At 34.2% G+C, this 11831-nt stretch overlaps 1 protein-coding gene across 1 annotated transcript in view; it reads right to left on the reverse strand.

Annotated features, from left to right (window-relative positions):
- The window catches only part of LOC111085088 (ADAMTS-like protein 3), a gene marked incomplete at its 3' end in the record, with an annotated part of 88339 nt that extends 77453 nt beyond the window's left edge, over positions 1-10886 (reverse strand). Inside the window, exon 1 of the mRNA XM_022382236.1 lies at positions 10148-10886. Within this exon, the coding sequence (XP_022237944.1) occupies positions 10148-10201 (54 nt within the window). The remainder of the gene's footprint in view (positions 1-10147) is intronic.
- Between the last annotated feature and the right edge of the window lie 945 nt (positions 10887-11831).

Below are 11831 nucleotides of genomic sequence, written 5' to 3' on the forward strand. Positions count from 1 at the left end.
ATTTGCATACATTTTCCCATTAAGATGATGTTGCAGCGAACGAAAAAGATGGTAATCTGATGGTGCCATATCTGTTGAATATGGTGGGTGGAGGAGAACTTCCCAACCCAACTCCATAATCTTCTTTATGGTGTTTTCCCATATTCTTTAGATGTTTACGTATTGTTTCATGAGAGATATGCAATTTCAGGGCCATTTCGCGAGTGTGTTGTCTTGGGTTAGACTCAACAAGCGTCATCAGGGCATCAATATCAATTCCAACGTGTCTGCTCCTGCCATCATAGTTCTTAAGGCTAAAGTCACTTGAACGAAATTTGCTGAACCATCGTTGACACTTACGAACGTTCAAAACATTTCCATAAACTTCTTTGATATTCTTTGTGGCTACAAAGGCGTTGTTTCTTTTCTTGTATTCAAACAGCATTACTTGCCGAATGTGTGTCTCGTCGTGTGCCATCACTAAGGGATTAAAGTGTACTAAATCTTACACATTATATAGGCTACACTAACGTGACGTTTAGGTAGTTCGTTCATCTATTATACGTGATGTACGTATTTTGAGGAGTGGTTAATGAAAGTGTTCAAAACGCGACATTAATTTCTTGACGACCTAATAGTATACACACACGACATTCACGATAATTAAGACAGGAATATCACGTGAAGTCTTCAAGGATATAATTCCACATCACATGAAAAAAGTAGTTCTCAATCTTTTTTGTTCCTGGACTATCTGATTTTTTTAATCTTGCGGACCACAATGGGATATATATATACTATGTCACCACTTCCGTTAGTAATTATGCAGCCATTCCACGGATATTCTGAAAGAATACTGCGGACTACAGATTGAGTACCGCTGTCCTAAAAAATATTACAACACCAAAGTTGACCAGAGTCTACGCCGTCTTCAGGTGTCGAAATGTGTAATATGTAGAGTGTTTGCCTTTGAAGATTTTTATAAACATCTTTGTAAATGAAACGTTGTATTTTAATTCATTATTAAAATTTTAACAAGGTAAACAACAGACAAATGTTTGAAAAGAGACTGAATCTGATCGGAAATTACTGCAGTGGTCCGATTATAAGGCGATGTTTTTTGATTAACAAATATTGGGTTGTAACATTCATAGTCGCCTTATAATCGCGGCCGACCACAAGCCCCTTCCGCCTACTCTAGCCTGTCGCATTCCTGAATGTCCAGATGGCACCTGTCTAAGCATGAACAATATAGTCGCTCAAGGTCATCGCTAATACTTGCAACTAATCCACCTGCAAGATGTTCAGTATTGATTTTGCGGACCTAAAAATGACGTTATGACATTCATTTTTTTCTTTCCCATGGTTTCTGAAAATGGGGATCGCCGTAATAGTCGCCAAAGTACAGGAGTAAAAAAGAATATATTAACAGATCTCTGAAACACACTGAAGAATGAATTTTTTTAACATAATTTCTTGAGAACCTTTACCTTTCCTCTGTTAAGAGCTAAAGTTCAAGACAAATGGAACGAGTTAGTGTGATAGAATTAGTTCAGGAGGAACGTACCATTTTGACAATATGTTTCGTGAGATTTTAATGTTGACCATCATAATCATCATAACTAATACGTAGAGCAGGCTAAGTTTCAACAACGACACAAAAAGGGCTTGTAATGCATTAAACTAAAGCTCCTCGTTTGTACTTTATATATATATATAAATGCATGAAACATTACCAAGTCACAAATAAAACGGACTAACTGTCTGAGGCTATATCTCGAATGTCTTCTTTGCATATGACACCGGAAGACGCCATTTATAAGTTATGGTGAGTGTAATAATACTTTGAACTCCAGACATATTAATACACATGCGTCAACATGTAAGTGTAAATCCACTGTAATTAGAAGAAGTAATTCTTATTTGTACATATGAGACTTGGACTTTGGAGGCCATCGCTTCCAGCTGCACTGATTTATGTATACGTTCAAATGACTTTGTTTGGAAATGTGAAACGTTTTTGTCATCACAGGCTTTATATCTCACATGAACTTTAGGAAAGGAAGAGGCAATCGCGTCTACCTAAGGTTCATTAATGAAAAATTTCCGCTATCTATACCTCTCTCTATATATAGTGTCAGGTTTATACTGTTCTGAATATGAGCCGTGTTTTATCAATAATACCACTAAGAAAGTTATTTAATTTAGTGTTGATTCTAAACAGTTTGACACGCACTATGGACAATTAACTACATTATCAGTTCTAAATTTAAAATATTCATGTTTTCATAAAGTAGATTTGTTGTGAAGCACAAAGCTGCACAGTAGGCTACCTGATTTTTAGTGTTATAAGTCCTGGGACTTACTGATGAGCCAGTAGCTTTGTGCATAATTAAAAACAAACAAACGAAAAACTAGAGGGAAGGCAGCTGTTCATCACTACTCACCGGCAACTCTTGGGCTATTTGTTTACCAACGAATAGTGGGATTGACTGTCACTGGTAATGCCCCCACGGCTGAAAGGGCGAGCATGTTTGGTGGGGTGGCGAGTCGAGCGCCCTAACCACCTGGCCATGCCAGGCCCTTCATGAAAGAACCGCGATTTTACGAACTTTTGTTTTCGATAAACATAAGTTCCAAAACTTATTGCTGCAAGATAGGTGAAGAACATGAAAGTTAGGTTTTAGAGAAAGTTTATTTATATAATTTTTGATATTAATAACCAGTTTACTTATATGACTTTTCACAATAGTAACCAGAAGTGTTCATTTTTGTAAAGGTTTTTTTTTAAGAATATAAAATTTCTTTACAAGTATAAAAATTAGGTAAAACCAAATAATTATAGTTTGGGTATTATATAGGTTAAATAGCAAAGCTAATGCAAAACATAACGCTCCACTTTGTAAGTGTGATAAATATACAGTTTATTATATATATATATTTAATATATATGATTAATCAAATTTAATAGTAAATAATTTTAGTAAAATAACGGTTAAAGATTACTTTGAAACCTTACTGAGTTCAGAAACATTTTATTTGCGTTAATACGACAAATGATATTTGTGGTCTCTGAGTTTGAAGAAATTTGTTGTTGAAATCTGTTAAGCTCTATTACACAAAATGCTGTCAACAAAATATGAAGTTCGGTCTTACTCATGTCATGAGTGTTTAAAGCTGAAAGAAAAACAAATATCAAGGGTGAATACCAAATTTCGGAAGAGTTACCACATTTGATAAGATAACGCTTACATTTAAAAGAGGCGTAAACAATAGCAACAAACCCCCTCTGACCTGTATTTCCTGTGGTAATCAACACATATCCTACATTCATTAGTGTTGTTATCAAACAGATCTTGATCAACAACTGAAAGCTTCGTAGGCCGTAAAGTTACCACAAAAGGGATTTTTGTCAATTATCATTCCTTTTAAATCATGGCTCATAAGGAAGTCCAAAAACGAAATATGTATAATAATTACGACTTGAACAAATGACTATAAGGAGCACACACGTGAACACATATAAAAGGTAGCAGCACACATGTGAATACATACCGAAGGTAGTATATAAGAAAGACATACGCGTAAGATTAATTAAGAATGATTAGAGGTTCGCCACGATTTTCATAAAGAAACAAACATGGATAATGTATGTGAGACACAACTTACGTAAATGACGTGATTGATATTGTATTAAATATGTCATTAATAGATGAAACATGTTACACAATACATCATAAATCTAAGTATGACGTTAAGAATGTCGTATAATACATTTCAAATGTCAGAATTATTCAATGTATTATATATAAAACAAGGTAAAATTTAGACATAACATGACACACAACTTGGTTTCAGATTCACGGCGGAAATAATTTACTACACAATTCTCAGAAGAAACAAAATGTAATAAAATCCGATAGGATAACTAGTATTTGCCGAAATGAACTGCCTGAGAATGAGTGATTTATAAATACAACTTACAAGAAAAAAGAACGATGTGAACAATGTAGTCGTGCACTTTAGAACCTATACAAATATATATGTGCATGGTTCGTTTAAGTTCATTCTTGTTGAAAATTAATAGTTTGAAAACAAAAGCCCCTGATGGCTCAGCGGCAAGTTAGCGAACTTATAACACTAAATCCTTGTGTTTGATTCCTCGCTGTGAACACAGAGCAGATAGCCTGTTATGTATCGTTGTTAGTATCCTTGTGCATTAGCATAATCGGTCTTTTGTTAGACTACTGATGTATTTAGATGGTGGTATAGGATGAAGCCCTAATTATATATTTTACATCAAATTCAACCAGCAGGGGGTGTCATTATTTTATTTTCCGACATATGTCCATACACGAGAGCTATCTGCGCTAGCCGTCCATAACTTAGCAGTGAAAGCTAGTTATCACCACCAACGCCAACTCATGGACTACTCTGTTAACAACGAATAGTGGGATTGACCGTCACATTATAACACCCCCACGGCTGAAAGGGCGAGCATGCTTGGTGGGACGGGGATTCGAATTCTGATATGAAACTATGACAGACAGACTAGACAGATTCATTTTACTGTTTTTTGGTGTAATTTTATCAATTAATTAAAAACATAAAGAATATTTGTTTGTAGCATGTAGTTCTGGGTTTATAATTCAAACGTAGGACGTAGTTCTGGGTTTATAAGTCCAACAAGATGATTAATGGTTTTGCTCGTTTTCACTGAACATCAAGTAACACATTTATCGCTTGCGTAATATTCTACAAAACTGGAAAAATAGATTCCTTATTTTATATAGCCTGATTTCTGTTGAAAGTATTTGATTAATGTAATGGCCGTTTATGTTCGCAAAAATGTGTTCAGCAAACATTTCCGTTTTATAAGTTGATAACATAAACATAATTGTAATTTACGGCAATATTTAATTGTCATTGTTTCAATTCATTCATAATAGAAATATTGCCCTCCAGCGACTCAACGGTAAATCATAGAGCTTATAACGCAAAAAAAATCGAGGTTTGATAATCGCGGTAGGCAGAGTACAGATAGTCTACTGTGTAGCTTTGTGCTTTATAATAAAAGTAACTAAAATATTTAAAACTTAGATATAATCTTTTCTTTTAAAGTGTGCCTCCGATTGTTTAAATATATATATATATACAAGGTGGCCCACAGTTGATAATTGATAATGTACTTTAAGTAATTAAATTACAATTAAAGTATACAGTTGATGATTGATAATTTATTGAACAGCACTTTACACATAACATAGAATTATGGGAAAGTTAATCCCGCAGGTGTTCAAATTGAAACCCGTCGCTGTTCACATAATCCTGGAGTCTGCCTGTCACACTTCTGCAAACTTTCTGACACCTGCCTGTCTGTCCATCAAGTTTTGTAAATGCGTCAGTGATGTATCCTTTCAGTTCTTCAACATTCCGCGATTTCCTACCGTACATTTTTTCCCCTCGAATACTCATCATAAAAAAAAGAAGTATACATGCAACTGTATACCTAATTTTGGGCCACTCTGTATATTTAAAAAGGGGATTAGAATATAAAGTGTCATTATGTGGGAAGCGCGCCTTCGTTAACTTCGTTGATACCGGAGAGCCCTCCAGTGGCACAGCGGTATGTCTGCGGACTTACAACGCTAGAAACCGGGTTTCAATACCCGTGGTGGGCAGAGCACAGATAGCCCATTGTGTAGCTTTGTGGATAAATTCAAATAAACAAACGATACCGGAGAACCGGTACAACCGTGCTGCCATCTAGTAAGTACTAATCACGTAACTCTTAAGGGATGTCACATCTTTTTGTGATGTTAATGAGGTACATTCTGAAACAGTGCAATTATCGTTCTCGGAAGTAATACTAAGTGAAGGTATTATATAATGTGTGTAACTTTCTCAAACGTACACCACTGCCTATTTCTACAAACAGCCAAACTAGTTACTGTAAGACAATTAAAATCGAGCGTCACAAGCAGTGACTCTCACTTATCGCTTTTAAAGAAACTTGTTTTTAGTTTGTGTTTCTGTTTTATCGTAACACTAGTGATTCTCAAAGGAAACTGTTAAAACAGACACCCTATATATACATCCGTACGTTTTGCTAGACTAGGCGCTACACTGGAAACTCGTAAACGCACGTTGCTAAGAGCATGTAATGGATACTTAACTTTCTATTGTAAACAAATGAAGAATTATCAGTTCTCAAGTTCTTATTTCGTAGCTCGTTCTCTTTATGAGACTTGCTCTTCAGATTATAACACGAGACGTAGGTAGAAGTGAAAATAACATATACGCTTTGCATAAAACATTAAGTGTGGTGATGAGTGCAACTAGGATTCGAAATGTTTTATAATATTGAGAAATTGTTTGAACTACTGTTTGTCTTTTATTTAAACAGTTCGTTTCGGTCATTCGGACAAAACTACACCAGAAATATCTGCGTTAGCTGTCTCTAATTTTGAAGTAGAGGGAAGACAGTAACTCAACTGCACTCACCACCAACTCCCTACTGGAATCGAAATGCGGGATTTCATCGTCACTCTTATAACGCCCCCGAGGCTCAAAATGCGGAGTACCATTTTGTTGTTGTTGGGTTTTTTTCGGGCAGCGTAACCCCCCAGTCATGGACCCTCGGATCCATAGTGTAGCATTTTAACCACCCTTAATTACCTAAAGAGAATTTCATTCTTAAAACATCAATCAGAAGCAGGATTTGTACATTATAAAAATGTTTTGTTTATTTGAGGTTAAGCACAAAGATACTCAATGGGCTCTCTCTGCTGTACCCACCACAATATCAAAAACTCAGCAGTATGAACCTTCAGACTTATCGCTGAGCCACTAAGGGGGTGGGGGCTAAAATGTAATTACATTTTAAGATGCTATTAAACGATAGCCTTATTTTTTATTGCAATTAAAATTTGTTGCAACCATTTGGACAAATAACTAAAATTACAATAAAAAAGTAAATAGGATAATTACTTAACGATAATGTAACTGAACTATTTGTTTGTTTCTTTTTTTGCCAAAAATTTATAATGAAGATTTAAAAGCAATAAACAATATTGATCATTGTAATATTATCTTTGTATCGTAAGCCAAGTATAGCTGATGCAGACAGGATACATGAAATCTAAACCTCAAGCGAAATGGAAAATAATAATAATAATAACGGAAAGATTTTCTTAACACGTGGAAACTACCTCAGATTTCATATTCTAGAAAATTCAGCTTTGTAGCACATCATACAGTTTTAATGCTCTATTTATGAAATATAAGATCATTTACAATCTTTGAGGTTTCACTAAACTTGCATAATAAGCTAGTAATAGTACAAATGTATATTTATAGTATTTATAATGTGGAATACAGCATTTATAACGTGGAATACAGCATTTATAACGTGGAATACAGCATTTATAATGTGGAATACAGCATTTATAATGTGGAATACAGCATTTATAACATGGAATACAGCATTCATAACGTGGAATACAGAATTTATAATGTGGAATACAGCTAACTTCCCAAATAGAGATTCTGAGGAATATATTCTGTTGTACTTTATAATACTTTTTTAATAAGGATTTTGTGTAACTTTGAATATAATATTTGTAATGTTCGTCTGATTCAGCGATCATAAAAATACAGAAAGGTTTGGTATATTTTACTTGAAGTTTCGTTTTCCTTTATTTTCTACTGTATATGATTTAATATGAATATTCTACTGTTTTTCCTCGACTTCTGAGGAGAATTTAAGATTTACACATTTTTTATCTTTCTTTTTTCTGTGTCTGGGAATAAGAGGGATAGGTTTTGATTGTTTTGTTTTATCTGATCATAAAATGTAAAAAAAAAAAAAGTATTTTTAGCTTTTGAACTTTACCTCAGCTTTATATCAAATGAAAAAGAAAGACATAGCGTGCTAAGCCTGGTTACTTCTCGAAAATCCTAAAATTGTCTAGGTTATGACTTTTAGATTTTTCTGTATGTCAAGGAATAGAAGGTTCAAAACATTCTTCTTCTCCTCTGGTTGCGGGTAAGAATCTAATTCAAGACCTTCAAGCTGTTTAGTAAAACGTTTAATACGCTCTGTTGAGAAACAAGAAAACTTATACATTTTTTTCTCTTCTAGCCCATTCAGAAGCGAACGTTGAACTTCGGCTTTTATATTTTGAGAATGTTTTAATTTTGTTACAAACCGACGAATGATTATGCCTCTAAATATTTTTAGATTTTTTTTGTTTTTGTGAAAAGATTGAACAAACACCATCTATGAAAACATCTAGAGTTTTCTTCATTTTTTTAAACGTCCATTACAAGTTTCAGATCTGGCTAGTGCTACAACATTTGTTCAATGTATTGAACTCGTTTTTGTTCCTTCAAGCTCTAGAGCTTTTTTTTATTTTGCTGAGATGTCTAAGACAAGTTTTAGTTCTGAATAGCTTTAGAACATACTTCAGTTAATTTAAATATCTAGGGCAACGTTCATTTCTGCTAGTTCTAGAACTTCCTGCAGTTTCTTGAAATTATTGGACTAGATTTCTTTCCGGACACCTATAGAAATTTCGTTGGTTTGTTCAAACTTCAGAGGCTAGTTTGAATTCAGACTAATTCTAGATATTTCCTCAGTTTCTTGAAATGTCTAGCACTAGTTTCAGTTCTAATTAGTTTATATATTATGTTTTGTTTATTTGTTGTTTAGCACAACGGTACACAATGGGCTATCTTTTCTCTACTCACTGCAGGTATCGAAACCTGATTTTTAGTATTATAAGCCCTCAGACTTACCGTTTACTTCAAAAACTTTTTCATTTCGTATAATCGACTTGTTTTAGTTCTCGCGAGTTCTAAAACTTTTTTACTTTTTTTAAACATCCGGGAAAAGTTTTAGAGAATTTTTTCCTCATGGAGTCAAAGCAAATAGGTTTAACAGATGTTTAGATTATGAATACTTCAAATATTTTCGTTAGGTCTAGTGTCAACAACAATGTTTCAGTCTAATTTCAAGTCACTCCTAATTTTTTTACTTATCGATTCTGTTAGAAAGGTCCAGAAGATGAATTATAATGCCCAACTATTCGGTTCAACTGTTTCGAACAGTTGATAATTCTGAGAAGTTAAATTTTCTGAAATTAATATGATTTAATTTTGTAACTTATATATTCATTCATATACTTTGATGTCGGTAACTTTAAACATATTTGTATTATTTCAGCTTTTATGAAAATTAGAGCTTCATATGTACCTATATCAAATTAAACTTTGATTTTATGAAGTCATAAATAGTTAAATAAGTTATAAAATTCGTGCATATTTTTAATTTCTCCAATAATATAATATTGCTTTAATCAAGTAGCGTCAGAATCCTCTCTCACATGAGATGAAACAGATGTTTCGAATAAAGCGTGCACTGGACATGCTCATTTGAATTCCATGATTTCGTATTATTAACCTTCCGTAGAATTAATGGAATACACTTGTTGTTGTTGGCGCATGTGTGATTGTTGTCGTGACATGAAATAGGTCTATTGTATTGCAACAATCGAACTGTTATCATTATTATTACACATGAAAGACAGCAGCGAATCGTGACATCAAAACCCGAACTTTCCTGGATTAACCGGATGTACTCTTTTCTAGCTAACTTACAGTATTCAACTTTAAAATTAGTCACATTCACACACGTTAGAGGTAAATAATACCAAGAATGCAAGCGTTTTTCAAACTAAGCTAAAATCGCGGTATTTAATGACACAGTTAAAGTAGTCGCCATATATAGACTCAGAGAACAACTTGTTCGCTATACCTACTACCTGAGCGGACTGGTGACTATGGCAGTCAGGTTATCTTCGCTGTTTAATGAACTACAATAGAGTAAAGAATGATAAAGCCTAAAACTAAACGACTCTAACAGTTCTTGAAGGTATTTCTTTAGCGGTTTCAGACACCTATTAAAATGTGCTCACGGAATTTGTTACTGGTTTGCGCTTATTTCTCATCATTATCTCAACAGGTTTCTCCAGTTTTTTATTATTTAGGTTTTCGTTATTTTCTTTTCTTTTTCTTTTCGTACATAGTTAAATTTTTGGCCTCAACGTTCCACGTACCGAGGTATATATACACTATATGATAACCAGCATGAGTAAAGTATACTTACTGATAAGGCGTTGATAACACTAGTGTGACAAGCCTTGTCCTGTCCCGAAGTCATCGCCGTTCACCTTTGCCCCGTTGTTGTTCTCAAACGATGTCGTAACCGTTAGATCGGGCCTTTTTCTGATAGCACTTCGAGAGTTTAATATCTACTATGGCTTTAGTTCAAAGATAGTTGGTTCCAGCGTGTCGGTGAAAGTTTGTTAAGCTTTCATTCAATCTATTTTAGTTCGAATGCCGTGTCTCGTTCTTGAGACATTAATAGAGAGCCTGCGAGTTTAAACTTTGTGAGTTGTTTTTTTATAAGAACATTAAAACAAATGTTCGCGAAAACCTCAAAGCTTTACAAAGTGTCTTCAGCGCCAATCTGAAATTATTTTAGCGAATTGTTCTAAGTTTTTCAACGCGGATGGAATTAGCAGACATCATGAAAACAACAGAGGATGAGGTAGCTTAAGTTTAAGCAATCTTAAAAGTCTCTTCCAACACGTAAGATTAAGACTAATAGTAAACGCTGACCAAAAGCCATTTTCCGAGTCAGTTTAACAATTTTGGAAAGGTCCCAGTTGTGGATTTTCTCGTAAAATATCTGAAACGTTTATATTTTAAAGTTCTGTCAGCTTCCAACTACTTACTTGTAATACCATGGTGATAATAGATTAGAGGAGGCTACCTGCCTTCTAAAAGATAACTCTTAACATCGGGGTTATACCTCGAGACCAAGTAACGTGGGCAACACTACACTCCGCACTAAGTCTGCTTCATCTACTTGTAGGCCTGGCAGTTGGGCTCTATCCCCGCCCTGTCGCTAATCGCTGTAACGCGCATGCGTGGCAAGTTGCCCATTACAAACTTCTGTAAAGTGCAGGGCAATAGAAATCTGACGTAGAATCGATCTGTTTCAAAACATTATCTCTCCAATGACTGAGAGACAGAGACAATTTATATGTCAAAAGCACATTCCGTGTTGGAATACACAACACACCCGACTTGTTCGTAAGTAGACATCTGCATTTATAAGCGCGTGGTAAAAAAGAACTTTTCTCATGTATGAACATTAAAAAAAATCTCATGTGAATAATCAATCGTATTTCCCAACTGAACTTTCAAGAAATTATAAGATACAAGGCAGCGATGTCTCAGGAAACACTTTATGAGATCTTAATTCGGACTACAGATTTGTGAAATAGTTTTATATATATGGGCGCATTACATTGAGTCGAGACATCAGATTCGAAAGACAACAGTGGTTAATTTAAAATAAAAGAAGTCTGGTGAATAAGTTAAAACGAAATAATAATAGAAGAATACTTAGTAGTTATCAGTTCAACAAAGATTTGAAAATACACTCAACACTGTCTATGTGTAGTTCCTTTTTTTCTCAAAACTAAATAATAATAGAAGAATACTTAGTAGTTATCGGTTCAACAAAGATTTGAAAATACACTCAACACTGTCTATGTGTAGTTCCTTTTTTTCTATATTCTGCTTGTCTCTCTCTGTACATATTAAGTATCATTAACTAATGAAGCGCCACCTTGACGTGCTAAATCAAACAAAGATTTTACAGAACTCAGGATATGAATTTTATTATATTTTTTAAACTTTTATATTTCGAGTTTTCTTATACTTTTCTATTTTTTAAAAACGATCTATATTCCTACTTATCCAAGAAAGCTTAAAGCAGA

The sequence above is a fragment of the Limulus polyphemus genome, unplaced genomic scaffold, assembly GCF_000517525.1.
Source record: "Limulus polyphemus unplaced genomic scaffold, Limulus_polyphemus-2.1.2 Scaffold232, whole genome shotgun sequence".
NCBI classification, from domain to species: Eukaryota; Metazoa; Arthropoda; class Merostomata; order Xiphosura; family Limulidae; genus Limulus; species Limulus polyphemus.